This window comes from Heliangelus exortis, chromosome 19, assembly GCF_036169615.1.
Source record: "Heliangelus exortis chromosome 19, bHelExo1.hap1, whole genome shotgun sequence".
Lineage (NCBI taxonomy): Eukaryota > Metazoa > Chordata > Aves > Apodiformes > Trochilidae > Heliangelus > Heliangelus exortis.
The window spans coordinates 5,906,195-5,932,146 of NC_092440.1; the positions used below are offsets into that span (position 1 = coordinate 5,906,195).

At 39.8% G+C, this 25,952-nt stretch overlaps 1 protein-coding gene across 1 annotated transcript in view; it reads right to left on the minus strand.

The window, feature by feature from the left end:
- The window catches only part of PPIL2 (peptidylprolyl isomerase like 2), a 63,364-nt gene extending 37,854 nt beyond the window's left edge, over window positions 1-25,510 (minus strand). The window contains exons 1-11 of the mRNA XM_071762841.1: window positions 25,373-25,510; window positions 24,680-24,729; window positions 24,469-24,514; window positions 23,418-23,480; window positions 23,207-23,258; window positions 11,023-11,074; window positions 8,808-8,899; window positions 7,844-7,933; window positions 2,878-2,953; window positions 2,394-2,554; window positions 836-911 (exon numbers count right to left, since the gene is read on the minus strand). Coding sequence (XP_071618942.1) covers window positions 836-911; window positions 2,394-2,554; window positions 2,878-2,953; window positions 7,844-7,933; window positions 8,808-8,899; window positions 11,023-11,074; window positions 23,207-23,258; window positions 23,418-23,480; window positions 24,469-24,514; window positions 24,680-24,729; window positions 25,373-25,404 — 790 coding nt within the window. The 5' untranslated portion in view covers window positions 25,405-25,510. The remainder of the gene's footprint in view (window positions 1-835; window positions 912-2,393; window positions 2,555-2,877; window positions 2,954-7,843; window positions 7,934-8,807; window positions 8,900-11,022; window positions 11,075-23,206; window positions 23,259-23,417; window positions 23,481-24,468; window positions 24,515-24,679; window positions 24,730-25,372) is intronic.
- Window positions 25,511-25,952: the final 442 nt, after the last annotated feature.

Consider the following 25,952-nt stretch of genomic DNA (forward strand, 5'->3'; position numbering starts at 1 on the left):
ATCAGTCAACCACAAATTGCTGACATATGAGGACCTACCCAGTTCTGAAAACAAATGAAGCTGTTACTGGAAACATTACTGGAAAGTCAAACCAAAGGATCAATCTAGGATGTTCTCACTTCTATTTTGTCAAAATGTCCAGCTAGTCAGGTATTTTCAACACTCAAATGTTCACTTGCAAATCAGTGTAATTCCATCAAGTAAAGGAACTGAACTTGTTAAATGTAGCTTTAGCAATGTATTCAATACTTGACAAAGTGTCTGACATACTTCTAAATTTTAGTGCCAAGAGTCAGTCTCTTCAACTGGGAATACTAATTATTCAGTTAATAAATCCATAGTCAAATTAAATAAATTCTGTAGCTTTCTGTTTTGGCTGGAGAATGAAAGAAAAAACATTATTATATTAACTTGTATTTTTGTTTAACCTTGAAAAGCAGTAAATCAAAAGTTACCTCCACAAAATCTGCTGTTATTCTAACCAGTACACAGTAAGGCCAAAAAGGGGGTGAAGATTTTGTATGCTACTTGAGGAGTGATTATACTTTCTTCCCAACTTACACACGTGGATATTCCATTTTGTAGTCCCTGGGCATAGAAAATACCTCACTCATTTCAACATAAGTAACTGCCATTCAGAGCTGATTTATACTGCTCCATCATTTTCAGAATAAGCTCACTGGAAAGTAAGGATATACTCAGAGAACACATTTCCATGGTGTTAGTACTGAACAATTATCAACACATTCCTTCAGTTCTCATGACTGCATAGGTGCTAGAGAGCTTTCAAAACAGGAAAGTAAATAAACAGCTTGTAGCAAGGTAGTTCTGGTACCTGCTTCATGGGTAGTTTCAGGCACCATTGCAGTGGAGGTAAAGGAAGCACTTACTGCTCCAGTGGAATAGTGAGCCTGTTTGTAGAGGAAAAAACCAAGAAAGACAAATGTCATTCTTCTGAAGGCAGACCTTCTGCTCTAGCTTCTATATAAAGACATAAATGCACAATGCAGTGATAATTCTGTTACTTATAACATTTCCTCTGATAAAACTCTAGTTGAGGCTGTTCATACCCTTTCCTGAAAGGACCTATTACTTCCACTACATCATTTAATACATAATTATGCAAAGATTCTATTACCAGAATTTTTATGTCCACAGGTGGAAATAAAAAAGAAGTACTACTGGCAAGATATCTATAAAATTGTCCAATATTGCTGAGTAAGTGGAAGGAAAACCCAACAAACCACAGATATTGTGGCTGAAAGCAAACTACCCCCTGCCCACCCATAGCCCTTCTTGTGTGCAGAGGCACAGCCCCATGGTTGCCAATGTCTATTTTGAGCTTTGTAATTCTCCTGCAGAAAGGAAATGTGAACGTCACACATGGATTTTGTAGTAAATTACAAAGATCTAATAAACCTGGAGATATGTTTAGCAGCTCTGAGGCAATCCCTGTGAAGAACAGAGGTCAGGTCAATGCTCCTTCTATTAGGTTACACCTCATCCTATGCGAGTTCACAGTTCTGCACATCCACATCATGGGCTGACAACCTCACTCTCCAACACACCAAGAGCTCACTGTTATCTTTAACCTTTTTTTTTTTCCTCCCTACGTCTTGTTTTTTTATAATATTACAGTGCCCTGAAAAAGGGGCAAACATGATCCTACTCCTTGGTCACACACACTCCATAATCTGTCACTAAGCCTCCTCATTAAAAGCCATATGCTGCACTGCTATTTGTTTTTGTGGTCAAAGCATGAAGACATATACACCCCAGCACTGCAAAAGAATGTCTTCCTCATTTTAAACAACACTTAACATAGGAAATCTAAGATGCAGTTGCTATTCCTGACAACCACAAACACACAGTAATATGCACCTGGAAGAACACCCCTTAAAATATCACACTAAAAATCCGGATTTCAGTGGAAAAAAAAAATATATGGAGAAGCAGTTGTGAATGATAACTGTATTTGCCCACATCAGAAATTATTCACTTGCACTGCCTGCAAGGTGTGTTCTCTCTGCCAGGAACTGCAGGAAGCAATGATAAACAAACTCAAAGGAAGAGATTACAACCTGGGAAAAAAAGTTCTGTCAACATATACATCATAACCACATCATAAAGATTCCTCCTTCTTATTGTGCTCCATTTCTAAAATGTTTAGGTTCAGTCACAACAATTTAACAAAGAGAAACTCACTGAGAAATACAACAATTTCTAAGGAATTCCAGTATGATTCTCATGTTTTCATCTATGACAAATTGCCGTGCAATAGAAAACATAAGGAGTATCTGTTTATACTGCAATATGGCCTCTAAACTGAAAAACATCTATTACCATTCTTGAAAAGGTCAAATAGTACTAAGCTACAAATTAAGTCAACTTACTGCATTCAGCTTATCCACTTTCTTCTTTTCAGGAGCCTTCATAGTAGCTGCTAGAATATCATCACCTTTGAATTCTTTATAAAGCTCCAGTAAAGTCTCCCGTGTCTCTGTATTTGTATTTTTCAGATAGTAAGATGGATCTAATTTTGCTTTTTCTTCATCTAAATAAGGCAAAGGCAAATAATTTACAGTTAGAAGAAAATTATACGATAGGTAAAGCTTTCCATGTTTGCAGAGTACCCAATAGGGACAGTAACCTCTCAAAGGATCATGTCTTTGCTTCAAAGTGTGTTAACACCTTTTCATGTTAAAGGGAAAGTTTCAACCAGTTATTCATATTTACAAGAAGCTTTCAAAGTTGCCATTAGCCAAAAAAGGGCTCTCAAAAGAAAAGCCAGAAAAGAGTGTCAACTCCACAGTATCAATGTTCAAATTTGCATATTTGGGTTGCTGTTCTCTCAGTCTACTTTAGCTTCATCCTTACCTGGATCAATTACTTTTATGTTGTTCTTAACATGAAAGAAGTTTGAGACATTGAATTTATCCAGGTTTGTTGGATCCTGAAAATAATAATTAAAAAAACAACCATCAGAGATCTTGGGAGGCACCTGTTCCATGCAACAAACTAATCTGAAGGGCAGACACCACTGTCATAAGTGAATCAGGAGAGACAGAATAAATTCCATAGTCCCCAAAATACAGAAAGATGAAAAAAAAAAAATTATAAAGCAACTAATTCCAACCAACATCAGCAATGAGTCTGTTCACAGTAGGCTCCTTTAAGGATCTGGAATTTAGTCCCAAAGATACTATCACACATTTTGTCTACAGAAGTTACTAACAGAACTAAGCTGAGTCCACCCTGACCTAGTGAGAAGAAAGAATAAGGAGCTACCACCCCAATTCTTTTTTTCATTCTGTTGTTTGGTCTAAGATCTACACAAATTCACATTAGCTATCTCCTATTTATAAAAGCATGCCTGATTTGCACATGCTCTGTGAACTTTATAATGCATTTCAAGATACAAATAAACCTCAGAGGAAATCTTTGCAGTCAGAACTGGTTTGACTCTTTTTTAATAATCTGTGCTTACAAAAATTAAATTAAAAACAAACAAAAAAAAAATTTAAAAAGCAACAAAAAGTGGTATTACGAAAATTCTACTGCGTGACAACTCAAGGAAAACAGCAAAATACACAGTCCATTAACTGTGAATCTTTATCCTATCTCTAGGCAACTTTCTGTATAACTTTGACCTTTTGTTAGAGAAAGTGAGACAAGGAATGCCTACTGGTGATCAGGGTTACATTATACTATTATTAAACAATCCTTAATCCTCTTCTTACAATGACTTCAAGGTTTTCTCCTCAAGCACCTCTGTAGCACAGAAAGGTCAAAACAGCAGCCCAGGACACCCACTCATTTCTGGGAATTCTGTCTTACACGAAACAATTCAAAATCTAATATAACAAAATATCTTTAACAATATACAATAGGTTCAAGCTTATGATAAAAATAATACAACATATTATGCAAAGAACCATGACAATGACACCAATAGTATCATGCCAAATGAATTTAAGGAAGTTTCCAAGATCACTGTCAGCAAGTATTTCCATTCTCTGCTAAAAGTAATTACTAATACGAGCAGAGCTGGTAGCTCCATCACTTATTGCATGATCTAATTATGCCTTTCATTCATCCCTGCAACACTATGCTTCCACCAGAAAGTCATTTTTAGTTTTACTGCTGGTAGTAAAACCAAAACACATTTTTGACATCAAGCTATGTGATTCTGCTATGACATATTCCTCCAATCACCCTAAAGGTGACCTCCTGGCTTTTGTCTGTCTATTGTTACCCGCCCACTCTACCTCTGATAAAGCTTCATCAAGACATGGACTGCCAAAAAAAAGGTAAAGGAAGTGCTTACCCTTTCCAGGAAAGGGAAAGAAAAAAATCTGTTTATAAATATTAATAGGGAAAAATGGATTTATTGCAAGCCACATGTCTGTCATTCATTGAAAAGCTGAAGGGCAAGACTGATTCCTGAAACCAACTCTTCACAGGCAGGAGGGAGGGCAAGAGACAGCAGTAAAGCTGAACCAGGAAACACCTTGGCTATATTCCTCTAAAGAAAGCTTCTTGATTACTGATTTATTGATTGTTTAAAAATAAATAAAAGGACACCACAACCATCAGTACCTTATGAAACCAACTCTTAGCTCAGGGTACCACAAATCAGATAAGTTCAAACTGTTTCACAGCTGCAGTTCATTCAAACTTTTACTGGCTTAACCAGCACAATTGCAGGCACTGAGCAACTCCAATAAAACACATTTGTGGTCTCTTTCCCTGCAAGGGATTTCTCAGGGCTCTCTAAATCACTGCTAACCTGCAGTAGGCAGTGCTCCCATTATGGTGTGAAGGACAGCAGAGGCCAGAGGGCAGCTCCCCCTCCTTCTCCCACAGCCCCCTGTCTGCTGAGACCTGAGACAACCCCAAGCCCAAGACCAAGGTCCTCTGCACAAGGTGCTTCATGACAGTCAGGCAGGCCATTTATTCAAACAGAAACCTCAACAAGGGTTTGATTTACAGTTTTCCCTCGTGTTCCTGATTGTGCAAAGTGAGTCTCAAGTCTCACCATGCCTCCAGAAGGCAGATAAACCACACACCTACTCCAAAACCAATTTTCCTGACAGTGCAAAAAAAACCTCAAAAAAAGAAAACCAGCCCACTCTGCACATGCATTGGTGCAGGATTCACCCTCACAGGGCCCTCACCGACAACTGAGAGGAAATCTGCTCTGACCTTCTGTCACACCAAGAGTAAACAGGGAGTAGCTGAGGAGCAAAATATCAATTAGCAGTGTGCAATTCAGCTGCCTCCAACTTAGCTCATTACTTACACTTCCTGCCACAAATGCCAATGGTGTTTAACAGCTTGTAGGGAACCATGTCCTGTCCATGTCTGGTTAGGTGGTACAGTAACAATAAAACTGACATAAGGAAGCACATTTGTCCTTTAATGGGAGCAAAGCTGTTCTCATTCTACCCAGATTTTATTTCTTTGCTCTTTAGCAATTCTCTCTCTTCTGGAAAGAGGAAATTTTTTTTGGTTTTGTTATTATGTACATTAGGAGAGAGAGGTCAAGTTTGAGGTCAATTAGTAAAAGAACAGCTGTGTAATTGCCTTCTATGTATCAGTAAGGAAAAACCTGATCATACAAATAATCTGTGAACATACATTATTCAAATTTTCTATTTATGATGTTGTATTTCTCTACCAAACACAGGTACCCCATCTGCTTCACAGGACATTCAGAGTCAGCCTCTGGAAATGGTATTTTCCATTGATAAACACAGCTATTACTAACAGCCCTATTCAGCTGTTACTTGCAAAGCAGTCAATGTTTTTTATAGCAACCTCCTTTGTATCTACCTTTTTGCCAAACAGTAGGGTCAGTGTTACCTACTCACTCTCAGTACTCAGTTTACACGAGGGGATGGGAAAAACAACAAAATGATAAATTTCAGCACAGAACTGAAAGGTTTTTAAAGGAAGGGTTTGGAATAAAGCTCTAGAGCCACAAATTGAAACACAACAGATTGCAGTCATGAACTCTGGCTGAGAAACAAAGCCACAGGTGGTAGAGCTTGGCAGTGTGAAGCCACCATGCTGCCTGCAGTCTTGTCAATAAGACAGCTTATAGCTTGTCTGTCTTTTAACAACTTATATGAAGAAAATAATATGAGAAAATAACAACAGATTCCTCTACCACATAAACATAAGCAATCCTAATAGCCAGGCTAGTTGTAACATTCTAGATTGCATTCTGGCCTCAACAAAGCAAGTCAGGGTAGGGCAGCATTTGGTTAGGAGAAATCAGAGAATACTTGCAAGTTTGCAGTGGGTGCTGTGTGGTGCATTAAATGGCTCTACTCATTTAGCACCCTGAAGCCATTTTAGTCTGTTTGTTGGAAACATTTTTTAAAAAATAATAATTTAAATCTAATCAGATGAAGTGTCAAAATGTAGCACATTTAGACAGTCAAAATCTCTTCCAGTCCCACTTTTAAACATACTGAAGAAGAGTATACCACAAGATTCTACACTACAGAAGTTCAGGTAGCACCAATCCATAATGAGTTTTTTAATTAAGAAGAACAAATCTATCTGTGCATTACAAATATCATCCTACATGGACATGAGGGATGTACAGGCCACGTATCTGGCTGGTGGGATGACTGTACTGGTGACTGGACAACTACCACCTACAACTGAGTTGCTCTTAATGGACATATACCTCCAAGCAAGAGAGAAACCCAACAAGTCAAGAACAGAATGAAGATGAAAAATACAAAAAAACCAAACATACAGAGAGCAACCAAATTACTAGCTGTTGCATTTTGAGATTTAAGGGACTATAGCATCTGTTTGCTTTTATGAAAAATCAAAGCTAGGTGTATAACAGGAACACATTCTTCATACACATATTCAATTCCACGCCTATAAAACATACCAAAGCATTTCTTAAATTACTGTACATTTCAATTATTTGTTCAAAATCATTTTTAGTCACTCATGTTATCTTTTTTTTTCCACTCCAAATCCATTAGCAACCATGCAGTTACATGCAAATAACATTCTGTTGGGAGCTTTCAATCTGAAAAAGCTATGGCTTGTGCTTCTATTGGATTAAAAACATTTTACTTTGCTACAGTAGCTTGATTAGCCACAAGCCCAAAGGAATAGAGGAAAATTATTTATAAACATGCTGTTCAGTACTGGGGAGTGGAGAAGATGGGATAAATTTCGTATAAATTTAGACATAAGTGAAAAATATTTCTATATTCAAATTAGATTGCATTAGTCTTGGTTACTGGCCATTTACTGTTCATGAGATGCATAATAACTTGTGACTCCAGTAAGGATCCTTGAATCTTTTTCCCTCTATTTCAAAATCATGTAAACTTAAAAATGCCTATTTTTAAACAAAAGCTTTAGGTGCTTTGATACTAAAGTTCACCTGTAAATAACTATTTTTTACAGTCTGAAATTAACTGTTTTAATACTATTAAAATCAGTAAAAGACCAACAGTGGTATCTATACAGACAAAAACCATTCTAGGCCAACACTTACTGAAAATCCTCTGGTTTGCTGCTTATTTCATTTTACATTTAGAGAACCATTCTAGTAATAGCATTCAGCTATTCTGAAGTTCTGACTTTTTTAGATCACTCTAAGAGATTTACCATGTGTTAAGTTATACAGCATCTTTGTGGCTCATCTGGATAAAAATGAAAATACAGCAGTTCCCCTTCTACCCACCTCCCAGACACACACAACGTTCAGTTATTCTAGATTCCTGCTACATTGTACATAACCACCTTTCATTCCCTGCAAAAAAGCTGTATTATAAGACATGTAAGGGGCAGAAAAGTTTACCTGCAGTGTCACAATGTCCTGGCGAGTGAAGGGCTCATCTGTCAAAAGATCCTTGTAGCTTTTTGGTTTTATGTTCAGCTGCTCAACTGCCTAACAGCCAGGCCAAAGACACAGAAATTAAAAGCTGAATTTTAACGTGTAAATATAGCAAGTAATAGAAGGAACAGATAATGTGTTTATATTAACCTAATCTTCACTGCTCTCTCAGCTGGAATGTAGATAGCTCAATTACAACACAAGAAGTTTTCAAAATGGGATGAATCCAGCCTTTTCCTTGATTGCAATGGTTTCAGCTTGTTTTTCTCAGCACATGAAAGTCCTAGGGGAACTTCCTACCAACAGATTTGAAAAAACAGATGCTTCAGTGTTCAAACTTTTTACAACACTGTGTGTGAATCCATTAACTGAAGGATTTATTTGCTACTGAAAAATAAACAAACTTTGTTTTTACAGTAAGGACTATGCAAACAAGTCACAACTAAAATTCCACCTGGGTTCAGGAAAATGTTCACAAAACAAAATAAAAGTGGAGTTCGTTCACTAAAGCATTCTATCTGCTCTTTCCCCAGGCCCAGTTAAAATATTCTTTTTTATTCATTAATATGAATGGAAATGTGGCAATTTTTGTTTTGGTGATGACTCTATATGAGGAAGGAGAACAGAAGATTTACCTATTAATTGAACTGAGCTCATAAAAGGTACTTGTTTTGGTCTACAAGATTCAGAGCACACAGATTAAATTAGGAAAAAGCTTTAAAAATATCTAGATAATTTTTTTTATTTTTTTATACTTTGAAGGCAAAAGCTGGACAACAATTTGTTAAGTCATTAATCTCCTCGTACTTTAATTTTCCTGACTGTAGAAAAAGAATAAAACATACCTACCTTTCAAAAGCATTTTGTGATCCTGAAGGAATTACATCAATTATAAAATATTAATAATGAAATGCAACAGAGAACCTACCTCATAAGCAAACACATTCCCAGTCGTCTTGATGGCCACAATATGGGAATTATTGGTGAACACAGTAAACAGAACTGGACAGTGGTATTTACCTGAGAGAGGGGAAAGAACTTTAAATTTGGCATTAAGTCCCTATAACTGTTTTGAAGTAACTAATTTCTACTAATATTTCTATATTAAGTTCTATATTAATTTCTATATTATCTTCTATATTAATGTCTATATATAAATTTTATGTATTAATTTATATATTAATTTCTATATATTTAATTTTTTAAAACTATGCTTGAATTCTTCAGCACCAATCAGAAAAGGTAATGTTTCAGAGAATGAAGCAAGCAACAAAAATGCAGTTTTGAAACCTCCTGCCTTCAATTCCCCAACAAAGAAATTTGACCAACCTGCTTGTTATCTATGAAATACCACAACATAAATTATTATTATTATTGTAATCAAAACTCTATGGATAGCATAAGCTTGTACACAGTAACGTCTCCAGTGCTCCCTTTTCACTGTTGTTACCAGGAATAAAAGTTCAGACTACCTAAAACAAAAAAGTTCACAGCAGTTGTTGTGCTTTTAGGAGAGGAGAGCATTTTGTATTCAAATGTGGCAAGCAGAATGCCATTAAATCTGAACACATTATTCAATAAGGAACCCAGCTTCTGTTCTAATCAAGCTGTGAATTTTCCCAGGAGGGTCAGCATAAATATTAAGCATGTCAATAAGCAAACTGATGGAAGGCAATTTATAAGGAAAGAAAAATGTCTGGATGATCTCAGCAGAAGCCACTTTGAAGAAGGTTATTAATACTTGATCAGTTTGCTGGGCTTGGGGTTTCAGGTGAGAATTTTGAACTAATCTGGGCCTCCTTAGTTCTTTTTTCCTAATTACCATCTGAAAATCAAAACCAGCAGGGAGACCAGAACAGAGACTGCTCCCAGCACCTGCAAAGGCTAACGAGGCAGAGGACTCTTTCTGTTAATGCCACCAGAGCTGAAGGAAAGCCATTGCCACAAGGGACTGAAATTCAGGAGAAAGTTGAGAAAGGGATTTTGGGAAGTGGCACGAAGGTATTGCCCAACTGATGGATACAAAAACACGCTGGTAAAATGTGAGGTCTCACTCCAGCTGCATAAAAAAAGAGCAAGTCACCATGTTTTCAGTTCTAGCAAAAGCTGAGCTGCTGAGGGCACACACTTGTTGCTCTGGATAGAAGGTGCCCAGCCAAGGAGGGATCCCTAAATAGAAGTTGTTGCAGTATCTGGATGTCTTTTTTACCATATAGGGGTATATGGCTACATCCATTGCAACATGTTCAAAGAAAAGTTTGCAGATAGGCAGAAATAAAACATTTTTCTTTTCCTCTTTTGCTGCATTCTGCCTTGACCAGTTAATGACAGAGAATGCACTTTTTTTAAGGAAAAGGCTTCTGACACAAAGAATCTTCCAAAACCTTGGTCACAGTGACTACTGATCATTTTTTAACACCCTGTTCTTGAGATAAGATGGAACACAAAATGCAGAACAAGTCCATCTTGTCTAGAGAAAAGACCTCAAAGTCTATGGACTTTCATGACACCAGGAGACAGATACTCCAAAATTCTATTCCCACCTAATGCTTGCCACTCTCATTTCAAAGAAATCATTATCTGCTTGGTTAAAGATTATTTCACCTCCACTCTCCTCTTTCATGCCTAGCATCTTCTATTACATGGAAGATTTTATATTTTTAACCCTGCAGAAATAAAATTGGAGGTTGCTTTCTTGTGTCTTCTTACTCATGAAATCCCACATGTTCCTATAGATGTCTGATTTATTTTATAAACAAAATGTTTGTTTATTAACAGTCTGGTTGCTCAAAATCAAGTAAGCAGCAAACATTGCCATAGGCAAGACAGAGAAAAGATAATATATTCTAGAAATCTAGCTGTTTCTGATTTTTTTCCTTAAAGTAAACAGCACCTCATGGAATAGCAGCTATGGTAAAGTGAAATTGCTGAATAATTTACAGCTCCCCAGTTTAAAAAAAACTAACAGAAATTGGCCTTTAAAGGTGAACGTCAGTCACAAGAAGCAGTTATTCTACTCAAAAAATAAAAACCATGATAGAGAACACAAACTACGTAACTTTACCATGAGTATGACAAAGGAGAATTTATTCAGATACTCATTAAGAAAGCAAAGAAAACCCACAGAAAAATACTGCACTTACCTTCACTGTTTTTAGCAAAATTCAGCTTTATAAGTGATTTGGCATCTAGTTTCTAAAGAAAATGAAGCATTAAAAAAATTATTCACAACAGAATCTAACCATGGAAATAAAAGGAAACTGTAGCATCAGTATTAGGATTTTAATAGTATGTAATTTATTAAAAACGTATAGCAAGTTGTCTGACTCATCAGAACCCTGGGAACTTAAGTCACAGACAGCCCACAAAAACAAGGTTCACCGAGCCTGAGAACTGGGATCTGTTTATTTACAGTGCTGGAGCTTGACAGAGTACAGAGCTAAGCAGAGTGAACAGGCTCCAGAAATTGCACAACTTTCTTAATTCTAACTGAAAGGGGAGTCTGCATAAAAAGCTGAGAGGCAAAGATCATCTGCTGATCAGAGGTGACGATTAAAAAGGGACCTCTGATAAAAGCCATAAAGCCAGCAACCATTTTGGCATCAAGCTTGCTACCTTTTCTGAATTAACTGTGATTTCTCTTTTACCTCAGGAAACCAGTAGCAGTGCACATAAGGTAACCAGCAATAATACAGAGAAAAAGAGGCACAGACTCTCCAGAGAGGCACTTGGGGACATGAAGGGAGTCCCAGGAGGGGATTAACTTCAGCCAGTTAATCTCCAGGTAACAATTCCATGGGAGAGAGAACTGAGGTGACAGCTGAGGTCAGGAGATCTGCAGGCTGATAAAATGAGGGCAATGTTCCCCAACTCCAGAGAGGACACCACAGAGTGAGCTAACTCCTGCTCTCTCATGCTTCATCAGAACAATGTCTATAGTTGCCCTCTCTCTGGAAGGAGCTTCTGACCCCAGGGAGAGAAGAGCTCTTGGGCTGGCAAACACTTCTGATTTATAAGGCTGCTTGCTCCCTCTCTGCAGCCTTAAGACATCCAAGCACACCCAAAACAAGTGCACCTTCAGTAAGATGACAGGACAGACACACGTGTGACAGCTGTTGCACAGGGTCAGTGGTGATTTGGGCACACCACTGGGCATGACACAACTGGGGTCATCCCACCAGCACAGCCAGGATGGGCAGGTAACACTTGACTGGAGCACCCAATTGCAGACAAAGCCCAGGTCAGCAAGCTGCAAGCCTGAGTCAGGATCTCAGACACAAAAAACCCAAAACTCTTTGATCATATCAGCTGTCAGAGGCAGTTTCACTGCCAAATTGATTGTTAAAAGCACACACAGCACAGGCCTTTTAGAAGAAACAATTGGGTCTCTTCTCAAAACATGCACCTGAGCAGATTAGGGAGGTTTTTATAACCCAGACAGCTCTTTATAAACAGCAACCAGTGGAGATGTGCCAGCTGCAGTGTCAACACTGCTAGTTCAATCATTATGGCTGAGAGCAACAGCAAAATCATGTGAAACCAAGTCAGTGGGGTTTTTCTGCCTAATCAGAATTCATATTCTTGGTTCAGAGAGTACACATTATGACAGCTGGACTCATTCCTTTATAGGAAGGCACTTTTCAAATTGTTTCCAGCTGACTGGCAGGCTCCTGTGCTGCCAGAAAAGTAACCATCTCCCTGTTTATTAGCAAGAAGAGCAATGAGGATTAGGAGAAATAAAATGGAAAGGGAAGGAAGAGGCCTGGTTAGGTTATATTAAGTAAAGCAACAGAAGACCTATGCCACTGTGTTTTCTTTAGTGGAGTCTCAAAAAAACCCCAAAAAACCAATAAAGCAACAAACCAACCCAAACCCCAACATCTGCACACCACTGATGTACAAAGACAGAAAAGGCAATGCCACTTTCTGAAATGACTAAGTAAACACAGAGCTTTATTCATTTATTTTTCTTCTAACTAGAACAAAATTGTCAAAGAAATAGTAGGGGAAAAGCAGAGCTGCCAAAATGAACATATGATCCTGGGCAGATCTGTTCAACCTAAACAACTTATTAACACAAAGCTGCATCCATCTGTGCACATGTTGTGCAACAGCCAAAAAATTATGTTCCAGAAACAGCTTCTTTAGAAATATGACCACTGGAAACAATAATCTGAAGGAAGACCTTTAAATTATCTTCCTGGCAGAATTGACTTATCCCTTAAACATAAGACCAGATTATCTTTAAACTAAAATGGATAGGTTTTCCTAAGAAGCAGTTTAATGTGATTTAACATTTATATTTATACCTTGACAGAAATTTAGTAGAAAAGACAGACTAAACTGCTATACTGACTTTAAAGGTAGCAAAAGCTGCAGTATTCATCTGCTGTTTCATCTGTCAGTGTGTGATGTCTCATTAGAAGTGCTGCCAAGTCCTAGGACTCTTACTCTCTACCCAGGGAAATTGTGTGGTATTTCAGGTCACATCTTTCCATAATATGGAAAAATATTAGTTTTCAGCAGTTATTCATGGAGCATTAGCTGCTCGTGCTGGCACCAGCACTTAAACAGTCTTACATGTCAACAGTGAATTAAAAGTTGGGGTTTGTTTTTTTTTCATATAGGAATTGAAATATATGCACTGCCTCAAGTCTTTTTCCAGGATGAGAACTCTATATTGAAATACTATATGAACACTGCAAACTTTTAGTGCTGCCTGTCAAGCTTGTGCTAAAGAAGTGACCTTGGCATGTCAGCTCAGGCCCTCTGGAGCAGCTCTGCACTTTTGCTCAGCTGGCAACAGCTTCATGCTGAGTACTCCCACACTGTATCATGAGGGAACTTCCTGCTGATAGAGGATGTTGTTTCTGCAATGTGTTAAGGAAAAGGGATGGAAATGGACCAAGAGTTGTTTATGAGAAAATATGTGGGGGAAATATAATTAGGGCGACACCTCAAAAATATTGTGAGAACTTGTTTAATGTCTAAGGCTTGGAACACAAGAGGGGAATTTAGTATTTTGTCAAAGGAAACCTCAGGAGCACCAGAACAGCAAAACCAGGTGATGATCTGCTACAAAGACCTGTGATGGCCTACAAAGTCAGCTCTGTGCCCAAGAGCAGGCAGTAGCTGAGAAGAGAGCCCAGCTTGCATGCCAGGATTTTCAGTAGGTCCAGTTTTCAAAGATCTATATGTTACAGAGGGCACATGATTGAACACCTGTGTCTTCCTCCCCTCCTCAAGTTCTGAATTTAATATGAAAACAAGGATATTTTGCATGTGGGTGAATCTGCTTTTATTTATTCTTAAAAGTCAAATCTTTCCAAGCACCATTACACAGTTTGTTTCCATGGAGATGACCATTATGCCACAAACAGGCATCAGTCTTCCCAGGAAGAGACAGAATGAGTCCTAAAATGAGTTAAAGCACTTGTTTTCCTATATTTCTTCTTAATAATAAAGCATGAGAGCTCAAATATTGCATACCCAGCTCAGGTTCAAAATTACTTTCAACCTTTGTTTACCAAACACACACCTACCAACCAGTTTCAGTTTCAGCCAATCTACAGTGAAGAAAGCAAGGAAAGAATGTTTATTAAAAACAGTGGATCTAATTAAAATTCCAAATTCTTAACTAAAATGAAAGGCCACAATCATGTGCCACTTCCCCTTAGCAGAAATAAGGGCTGCACATTCATTTCTAAAAATATTTTGTGCAAGAATACTGGAAAGCAGACGTGTTTCACAGCACATGGTGCCAGCTGCTCCACAGCAAGGAAGGGCTGAAAAAACAAACCCCAAACCCCTGCAAGCTCTTTTCTCAGCTGACTCCTCTCTCACACAGGCACACTTCCACAAAGGCAGCCAAGGCTACTTTTGGCCATGACCTACTTTCTTGCAGCAGGGAGAAGCCTCACTGCCCTGCATGCTCTCATCTGTCAGCCCACAGCACTCGCTCCTGGGGGATCCCAAAGGGCAGCATCCTTTATTGATACCCAAAGCAGAGGTTACTACCAGGCCTAGGTCAGTGGGGCACTGTGGCAGCTCACAGATGAAGCATACTGATTGTTGGAATTAAATCATTCTCTGTTACCACTCTGTGTCTCATGAAGATATGACCTACAATCCCTGCACATCAATTAGTTACACTCTCTGCATCTCTTTGCTCTGTGGCTGCAAGTTCTTCTTGTTAATGAGGGTCTGACCCTGCTGGATACATAGCAGCCTGAAAAGCAGTCTAAATGGGATCAATTTATACTCTACCCACACATGGGAGACGTACAGCAACACTTGTATTTAGTAAATACACACTTTCCCACCCTATCAACAGTGAGATAGTGATGATATGTTTAACACTTGGGGATCTGACAGTCTCCTGAAGGACCTCCAGCAAGAACACTCAATTATCCAGTGAAGCTATCATGGTGAAAAAAATTATGTCTCATGTCTGAACTGGTTGACAACACAAGGACAAAAGCATCCAGTGCTGGCATGGCCATTTGGTAGGTTCTCATCCCACCAAAACAAGCAACAACTCTATTGGAGTTGCCTCCAATAGAAGAAAAAGCCAAACCATATACTAATATTAAAGCACAATGTAGTCTATCAAGGACAAAATTCAGCTTAACATCATCAAGTGAATTTCATGTTAAATTCTTTGGTTCCTTTGAAGATGAGACATGATACTCTTTGCACATCATTTCACATTTTAAGAAGCTCTCTTGGAATTTTCCCTGCTATAAAGCCTTCAAGAAACAGGGTGATATGAATTGAATGAATAGCACTGGAGTAGCTCCATATATAATGTTTCTTATTTCAGATCTTGGAAATGGATTTAATGATGACAAAAGGCATTTGAAATCCTCAACAAGTCTGTATTATGGGAATGTAATTGGAAACAGCAGTGCTGTTTTAACAAGATAAAACCTCTTCATGTAATTTAATACTTAATGAAAAAATTGGGGTCAGCAGCAAAGGGGCCAAAATAACCTCACGATCCAAGGTATCGTTTCTGTGTTTAGTTCAGCAGCAAAAATGATAAATATTTATCACATGGCCAACTGTCTACCAAATGCTAAAAAGATTCACATTCTTCCATGAAGCTGCTGTTTAACTGCAGCTTTCATCTACTACTGAACTGGTCTGGAAACAGACACAAAAGATTCTTCATTACCCATTTGCAGACCACTCTATTTCCATATTTCAGTTTTAATTAATATGACACCATATGGTCACCAAAGCCTTGCCTAGAGAATCATAGAGATATGCTTGGAAACACACGTGGCTCACAGAAACTAGCAATGTTTCCCTACCATGAGAAAAAGACACAGAGTTTCATGTGCAAGATTAAACATGCAGTCCTAACACAGTTAGAGATCTATCAGTCCAGAGACCCACAGCCAAACAGAACAAGACTCATGGAAAACAAAACTTTGCAGAAGCAGCAAAAAGCTGGTCTCCAGTTTCAGTGAAAAGAGGCAAATAAAGAGCTGTGGAAAACCTCATGCTGCATCTCATTTAACACTAGGGCATTTCACAGTGTCACAATGCACAAAACCCCATACAATGTGCACACTTCCACCAAAACACAGAAAAGGCAAAAAAGAGACCATCTGTTTGGTCTGTAAAACCTAGATGTAAATACTTCTTGCTGTAAGGGAAATAATGTTGAACACATTTATCTGCCTGTGTCCTGAGCTGGCTTATGGGATAAAACACTGCCCATCACCACCACAATCCTCATCAGCAAAAGTGTGAAGGGGGCACAGCAGCTTGGCCAGTCACTTGTGACACTGGAGGCTTTTTAAACATCTCCTTTGATAAGACACTTGAACATTATGTCCAGACAAACCTCTCATCTTCACCCTGTCTCCCAAAGATATAGGGAATGGAAAAATAAATCCCCCTTTTAGGACAGATAAAGGCAAACCCCCCCTGGTGCTGGATGCACTGGTGTGAAACACACCAAAGCAGCTTTGGAAGAAAACCACAAGAGAGTAGGAAAGTTTCAGAAAACCCAACAAAAAAGGAGTCATCTTCCAAGTCTCACTGGGATCCTCATCCCCTTGACCCTCCCGTGTTTTATGACCATTTCCAGTTATGACACACAACTTTCTGATCATTTTTCTGGGCAGAAATCATGTCCTCATATGTTTCTATCCAGGAGCCATGAAAATTTATGGTCACTAGTCAAATATTAACTCATTTAGACTGTTGACTAAAAGCTAATAATTTCTGAAGCAAATGAGGTAAGACGACACAGTTCAGTTGCTGCATTCTGAAGAGTTCATGTGGTTCAAAGTGGATTCTGGGCACTGGAGCAGCAATCTGTGTCTGCTGCCCCCAGACAAAAAAGCACCTGGAAGGAGATTTTAATGATGATGGCTGTAACCACCCTTGCCTGAAAGACTGCTGCAGGCCACAGAAACACAGGCAGCAACATTCATCTGGAAAAAGAAAGGGAAAAGGAAGAACCATTGCTCATCCTGGCTAACTCTTGCAGATAAGAAAGTACCTGCTTCTGAAATGACCCAAGCTACCAAGAGAAAATGCAGCAAATCAGCATATTCTGAAAGCACCCTTCATGTCTCAACACAAATATTGAAAATGTTTTCTGTCTTCTGCTACTTTGTAGTACAGCAAAGTATTACCAAATATTTCAGAAGGAGACTAGAAAATATTCCCATCACTGTAGCAGGCATTCAGCCAGCATTTATACTGTGTATGATTAAGACCAATTCTGTTCAAAGAATGTAAGATCAAAAAGATGTGGAGAAGGACAACAGTGGCCATTTAGGCTATGGAGAACCTGGAGACAGAAGAAACATCTGACAGGAAAACATAGCTCTCAATAAGAAAATGTAAAAAAAGGATAAAATTCCACTGCATTGAATACACAGCTGTAAACACTAACAGAGAGAAGCACATTCTTAGCACAAATACAAACAAGACTAAGCTGGTCAAACCCAAATTTTTCAGAAGATCTCTCAGATGAAAAACCATTAGAAGAACCTCTCAGCAGTCACAGAAGGAAGAAAGCAAACAGTGGTTCAAGACAGAGCACATAGATTGCAAAGCTGACTGAGAGCTGAAGACCTCAGAGAATCTTCCAGTTTTCTGTTCTGATCATTTCACCCTTCTTTCTGAAAAGCATGAAACAACTAAGCAGGATTTGTCCTAATAATTTTTCAACAATAAAGCTTCCCTTGGTTTTATTTCTGTAAGCTTTGTTCTCTGCTCTGTAACAACCTATTACTCATCCAGAATAAAACTATTCTCACTCCTCACTGAAACTTTTCTTACAAATAAACAAGAAAAAAAATCCTTCACTTCAAATGTAGAGGAATAAATATGGCAAGTTTAACAATAGGGAAATAAATAAGGGCAATTGACATTTAAGCCTATGCAACACCTGAAGGCTTTGACTGGACAAATCAATAAATATAGTTTGAATTTCAAAACTGAAGATGTGTTGACTTCTTCTAACACGTATGTGAAAAGCATTCTCTAGAGAAGAATTGAAATACTCATTTTTACATCAGTTATGCTACAAGACCTGAATTTACTAATCTGTCTAAATGATCACCCATTTCCAAAGTCCCAAGAAAAAAAAGTAGCAAACTACTTAGATTTCAAGTGCTGTGCTCCCAAGTTGTGGGAAAAAAAAAAGTTAAAAAAATAAAATGAAATACAACCCACCAAAAAAAACCAAACCAAACCAAAACACCCCTCCAAAAAAAACCCCAAACAAACAACAAAACAGCAACACCATCTCATACAAACAAACAACCAAATGAGGAATATGTTTCACTTCTGAATTTTTAGAAGTATCTCAATCTTTTCAAGAGAAAAAGATGAAAAGTCACAAGGAAGATCTGCCTCCTGCTGCAGTGTTCTATCTCTAAACACCACCAAAATCCTAAAGTAGTATTATTCCCATGTTGAAAAAGGGTCCAGACAAGGACTCTGAATGCATCACACTGAACATTATCTACAGCTCTTACATTTTCCTAACAATGTGTTCAACAGCAGCTACAGCTATGCTAGCATTAAAGAGGTGACCTTCAAACCACAGATCCTTGACTGATGATATCCATTATTTGCTGCTCATTATCTAGAAACACACCTGGAGTAACACAATTAAAGCAGCAGTCTGCAGTAAATTACCACACAGACCACATGAACCGAGTTAAAAGCCATAGTGACTTGATTTAGCCAACACAATTCACATGAAACAAACTTGTCCTTTCCCCTCTTCAGGCTGGAGACCCTTTCCACTCAGTTCAGTGTTGGATGAGTTTTGTTTGTGGTCTTGATCTCTTCACCTCTGACTCAGCAATGTGTGATGCTCATGCAACCCACTTACAAGAATTCTCTCCTAAAACACACAGGCCCTGGGCTGTTTATTTGGTAGAGGTGGGGAGCAATTTGTTGTGAACTATAAAGCCTTGGCTGAAACTTACCCTGTACTTCAACATCTGTTCTGACAGTACTCAGTATTTCTCACACTTCTGATGAGCTGCAGTTTCTTTATTCAGAATACTGAAAAAAAACAAAACCCAAAAACCAAAAAAACCCACAAAAAAACCTAAGTCCTCTTTCTCACTATGTTCACTTCTCTGGTGAAAAAACAATTAGTGTTTTTTATTTCTGTGTATGTGTTTTCAAAATATGTGCATGGTAAAAACACTTATGTTTAAGGAAGTTTCACCTTTGCCCTAATTTCTGCATCCGTTTCAAGCAGGATTTCCCTTATTTAGGCAGCCAAAGACTTTTTTAGTTGCTAAAAAAAAAATAAATAAACCAAAGTTCTGTAACATTGTTTGCTCATTCTTAAAGGGAGATTAACTAATTCAGCAGTAAAAAAAGTAATCATCTCCATATCCTCTCCATTGAGCTGGTGAGCAAGTTTCTTTCAGTACAAAAACTGACTGAAATCTAGTTCATTAAACTGAAAAAGAATGATGCTTCCACAATATAATGAAGTTAACAATTGCCACCAGCACTTGGTAGAAGAATTAGATAACAAATAAATTTAAATGTATTTACAGTTACTTACATTATGCATTAAAATATAATACATTTAAATGTATTACATATAAATACATTTGAGAATGTAAAGTTTTGAAATTACAGACATGAGGGCAAATTTTCCTTATGAGGGTAAGAAGGTATTGATTTTGAAAGTGCCTGTAATTATTCAGCCAAGCATCACCCTACCAACCTTATTTCAAAAAAATAATTTTAAAATGGGCACTGTTTACATTCCTACATGAACAGTGCTGGAGGGAGGAGGTGCCCACTACAGGTTCTGTTACTGGTGCAGGGCACTGCAGGTAAGATGTGTCTCTAGGTGCTTTCAAAGCATGGATCATCCAGGCTTGAGGCAGGCACCTGTACCACCAAAATTATTTGATAATATTATTCATAATCTCAGCTCAAGTCATTTTTGTTTGGTAAATACAGGATTAAGAATGTGGAAGAACAGTATCAAATATTTATCTTGTACACAGAGTGAAACCTCAGGTACAGCTCTCTCTTTTATGAAGGCAGATGGGAAAAGTCAGAGATTTTCAGCCTTCCAACTCCAAAGTTAGTCCTCACTTTCCACAGGAGTAGCTCTGCTTTCTACTACTTCTTTATATGTCCCAGACTCCTTTTTATCATCATCTTTAAAGGCAGCCCAAGCAAAAGGCTTTTGCAACCCTAAAAAGTCCTCAGAATGTATACAAATTTTCCTATTTAACCCAGTAAGAAGCTAAAAACTTGTGACACTTAAAAAAAAGCTCTCTCTGGCCTGCAGGCCTAGATCCTAGCACAAGAGAAAGGTGACTCCTAGCCTCACACATCCACCACAGGGTCTCTTAACCTGATTCCTGCAGAGCTGCAAGTGGCCCTGAACATGAGGACTGGCTCTCTGGGTTATGCAGGATCAGCAGACACATGGATTTTAGTTGGCTCTGAACAGTGAAGAAACATTTCACACAAGTGATCCCTCTCTATGAGTTTAAAAGCAAATGCACTTGAAACAATCACAAAATTGACTTTGGACTAAAGCCTTAGAAGCAACCACCAGAGAAGTGACTTTCAACTGTTCAAAAGCACTAAATTCCCCAGAAAAAGGGGAGAAAGGGAGAAACACTATAGCTGCTCCTGAGACAGGGAAGGATATATTTGCCCAAGGATACACAGCCAGTCTCAAATGGAGCTGAAGTACACCACAATCTGGCCTGCCCACATGCAGTTAGAATGCCATTGAACCAGAGTGGAAAAAAAGAAGTGTTTATATCAGAAACATCACAATGCAAAAGCAAAAAAATAGCTTGACCCACGTATATAACATATCCATGCAACAAAGAATGGAATTCCTTGAAATTCCTGTCAAAAGACACACTGCTACCTCCATGCAGATCTATCATCTGTTCATATTTGAGATTCCAACACACCAGACATGCTGTGACCAATCTAATTTCTTGGAAACAGGTACTCTTGAGCCCAGCTGGCTGACTTGTGTGGGCATGCTGGTCACTGCTGTCATATCACTGCTATGTGAAATGTTCTGGCAAGCCTGAACTATCTGCAAGCCCAAGAAGCCAAAGTGCTGTTCTCAATAAAAAGGAATGAGCTAACTATGACTTCTCTCTTCATTTTACGCAATTTTCATGTAAACATCAGCCAGGGCAGTGTCCTTACAAAGCTGACAGGAAAAGTGAGTTAGCCAGTGCCATCTGACAGGCTGCAGTTCAGCTGCAAGAGATACACTGTTTCTTCCAAAATTATTCCTGTAGTAGCAGAAGTATTTTTCACTTCAAAGCATTATTAGGAAGGGTAATAACTATTTTAAAGCCACCTTCTGCAATAGCTCATGGGAAACTCTAGACAAAAGCCAATGGTGGTTTGTTTCACATAAATGGATACTGGTTTACACACAGAAATTTTAAACCCCACCATAGTTCACAGTCTGAAGTGAGAGCTGCTCTGAACAACAACAAAAACATAATTCACCCACACGGCAACATCCCAAAACTCTCAGTGAATGCACAGACCAGCAAAGTGGTGGGAGGGTGGTGAACACAAATTAACTGAGTGAAATTCCATTCCTTCTCAACAATACATTGGCTTCTTCATGTCTGCAGAAAGACCTTCAATCATCTTTCCATCACACAAACACACCTGCAGTTTGCTCTAATTGGAGATACTGAGAATCAGACACCCTGCTCATGCTCAGACTCTGGAATGCTGCATCTGTATTTAGCTTCTCCTTGTATCTCTCTGCTAGGAAAAATCTTTAATCAAAGACCAGAGGTTTCAAAGGTAACCTCATACCACAAAGCCATCTGCAAACCAGCGAACAATCCTGTGCAATTGCTGCCACCTAATGCTCGGGAAAAGTAACCACACTTACTGAATGAAAACAAATTTCAGACCATCAAACCATTTATGTTTAAAATTTTCCTCTGTGCCTTCACAAACAATGCACTCACTTTTAAGACACCGGGGAAAAAAAATTCCAAAGTGAAAACCTTCCTAATATTTCATATTTATCTGGAGCTTTACAACTTCACAGAACTTCACACAACTTCTGGAGCTTTACAACTTACTGCAGAAAGCATCCCTTCAAAATTACCATTTATACAGAAAAAAGGGAGAAAAGCCACTAAGGAGCAGATCATAATATGAAATCCCAGTCTCACAGTGAACTATCATGACAGAAGCAGGTCAGAAGTTTTCTGAAATACATTGTCAAGGTAACACAAAAGATTTTGCAGCTTAAGCTTAGAGTCCTGCATGGACTGGAATTCTGCTTATATGAGGCAGCAGCACGGTGCCTTTTCCAGCACTGACCAGTGAGGCTTTCTGGGCATCACCAGCAGTAACAGAGGAGCTTGTATTTCCACCTATAGAGATTTTAATTCTGCTACACCTGTATGAAAGGCAAAAAATGTTGGGATTTTATATAAATTGACTGCATATTTCCTCTAGCGTGTTATTTACAACCCACATAAAAAAATTAATACAATGTTTTCCTCTTTCTTCCACACAGTCTGAGGCTGACTATTTTCTACTACAAAGGTCCTTAGCAGGATGATAGGAAGGGATATTAGGTCTCAAATCTAGAAGCCCTTTTTTTAAGGTAAAAAGAGAACCCTGATAAATCTTGTGCACTAATTTCACCACAGCTGATCTCCAAATAAGATACTACAAAACAGTACTCCCATTCAATTCCTTTCTCTTTTATCAAGGCACTTTTGTTTCACTCATTAAACAGGAAACTGAACATAAGGAAAGCAAACACATCATGTGAACACACCCATCATTACTTACTTCTCCTGTGATAGGATTGGTTCCATATTTCTTGATCCAAGGAACAATGCTCCTGAAAAGAGAAGGGATTAATAAGAGACAAGTGCTACCAGAAATCTCTTTTTTTTTTTTTGATGGGAATGAATATTTTTTCAAATTGCTAAGACCAAATGATGACAGCTGTAACCAAGCAGCAACACAAAAGTAAAGCTTAGTACAGGCAGTAACTTACAGGATGTCAAAGACTGTCCCATCTGGTGTGCAAACTGGGTATTCAAATGGCTGCAGAGACAAACTAGAAGAAAAAGTACAAATTCCTTTGAGCAAAATCAGATTAAAATCATAATGACAGAAGCAAATAATGTTTGGCTGATTCACTTAAACAGTAAAGCAAGGCCTATACCAATGAAAACACTGAGTAGCCAGCAATAGCCATTACCTGATCCTAAATTAATTAGGTTAACAACAACATGTGTAGAAGGAACAGGTGTAGTTCAGTAACTCAGAGCTGCCAGCATGGAACACCAGGGCAGCTTCTGCAGTCCTCCCCAGTCTGCTTCCTTTGCCATGTTGGGCCCCACCCCCACAAAAGATGGTTCAAGCAGAAATATTCACTGTCTTTGCACTGAGACAGGCTAGGGAATAATTTATAAACACATTGAGTACCTCCTTCATCCACCCAGCTTTTAGCCAAGAAGCATTAGTTTTTCAAATGTAGACAGTAACTTCTTGACCTCATAAGAGGATTTATAACCCACCTCTACTAACTCCTTCCTCTCACTCTAGCACTTCAAGCAGAAAACTATCAATTCAAAAATTTTGTATAAATATTGCTTCTATCTATCTAATCACTGCTTGATTGGTCGACCATGTATATTCTGACCAGGGAAAAGTGGATTCAAGCCTGGATTACAAGATTTTAAAGACTGGAATGTACACAATAATACATAAATCAGCCAGGGAGGGACTTTTCACAAGGACATGATGTGATAGGACAAGTGGTAATGATTTTAAGCTGGAAAAGGTTGTGCTTAGGTTAGATATTAAGAAGAAATTCTTTAGTGTGAGGGTGAGAAGACACTGGAACAGGCTGCCCCAGGAAGCTGTGGCTGCCCCATCCCTGGCAGGCCAACGAGCAACCTGATCTAGTGGAAGGTGTCCCTGTCCCTGCCCATGCTTGGGGGCTGGAACTGGGTGATCTTTAAGGTTCCTTCCTACCCAAACCATTCCATGATCCTATGGTGCTATGATTTAATACCAGCAATATAAAATTGTTGTCTTACCTGCAGTGATCAAACGACAGACGCCTAAAATTAGTTCGTGGGAGGTCTGTTTACAGAAAAAGAACCAAACAACAGAGCTTTACACAGCATTCTAAGTGACAAACATTTGAAAGTTTTGCATCCAGAGGATGCACTGCACACTTCAGCAGCCACCTCCAGTTCGGTGACCCCCCCCTGAAGTCAGTCTGGGGGGCACCCATCACTCCTTTACCTGACTTCTTGCCCCCGTAGAACTGCGTGTACTCCGCACACGTGATGTACCTGCCGAGACAGCAACTCACTCACCGGCAGCCACAGCACCCCCCAGACCCTCCCCTCAGCACCTCCGAGATCCTCCCCTCAGCACCCCTCAGATTCTCCCCTCAGCACCCCCAGACCCTCCCCTCAGCACCCCTGAGATCCTCCCCTCAGCACCCCAGAGATTCTCCCCTCAGCACCCCTCAGATTCTCCCCTTAGCACCCCCAGACCCTCCCCTCAGCACCCCAGAGATCCTCCCCTCAGATCCTCCCCTCAGCACCCCAGAGATCCTCCCCTCAGCACCCCTCAGATTCTCCCCTCAGCACCCCTCAGATTCTCCCCTTAGCACCCCCAGACCCTCCCCTCAGCACCCCAGAGATCCTCCCCTCAGATCCTCCCCTCAGCACCCCAGAGATTCTCCCCTCAGCACCCCTCAGATTCTCCCCTTAGCACCCCAGAGACCCTCCCCTCAGCACCCCAGAGATCCTCCCCTCAGATTCTCCCCTTAGCACCCCAGAGACCCTCCCCTCAGCACCCCAGAGACCCTCCCCCCAGCACCCCTCAGATCCTCCCCTCAGCACCTCCACGCCCTCCCTAAATCCCATCAGGCCCCGAGTCCCCCGAGTCCTCCGCCGTCGCCGCCCCGCCGAGCCCTCCCTCGCTCACATCTTGTCCTTTTGGTGCTGCCGCTTCCCCATGGCGCCGGCTCAGCCCGAGGGCTCTACGGGACGCGGCTCCGTGGACCCCTCCGACCCCTCCGTGCCCGGAACGCTCCGGACTCGGCACTTTTCCGGTGCGAGTGTCTCGGCGACAGTTCACCCCGCGGAAACACGGGCGGCGGGCGGCGTTCCGGGGCCGGGCCGGCCGGGGAGCGCGGGAGAGGCTGGGAGCGGCGTTGGGATCCTGAGCGCTGGACGAAGCTCCCACAAAACATATTTGTTGCCTCCAAGTGTCTGAACGCTGCTCTGTTCCCCTGCACTCAGCGCCGGGCTAAATTTAATTGTATTTAAGTTTTCGCTGTAGCTCCTGCCGGGTCCCCCTCACCGAGCCCTGAGGGAGCTCTGGCGGCTGTGAGGAAAACGATCGCTCCCTGACCTTCCCCTTTTCCTCGCCCAAACCTTAATAAAAGCTCCTGGGTTATTCAGCACAAAAAAAACGCTCCTTGATTTTTCTGCAGGCTCCTTTTGGGAATGTAACGTGGCCTTACTCAGCGTTCGTGGCCCTTGTGGAAAAAAAGGTGCTGAAT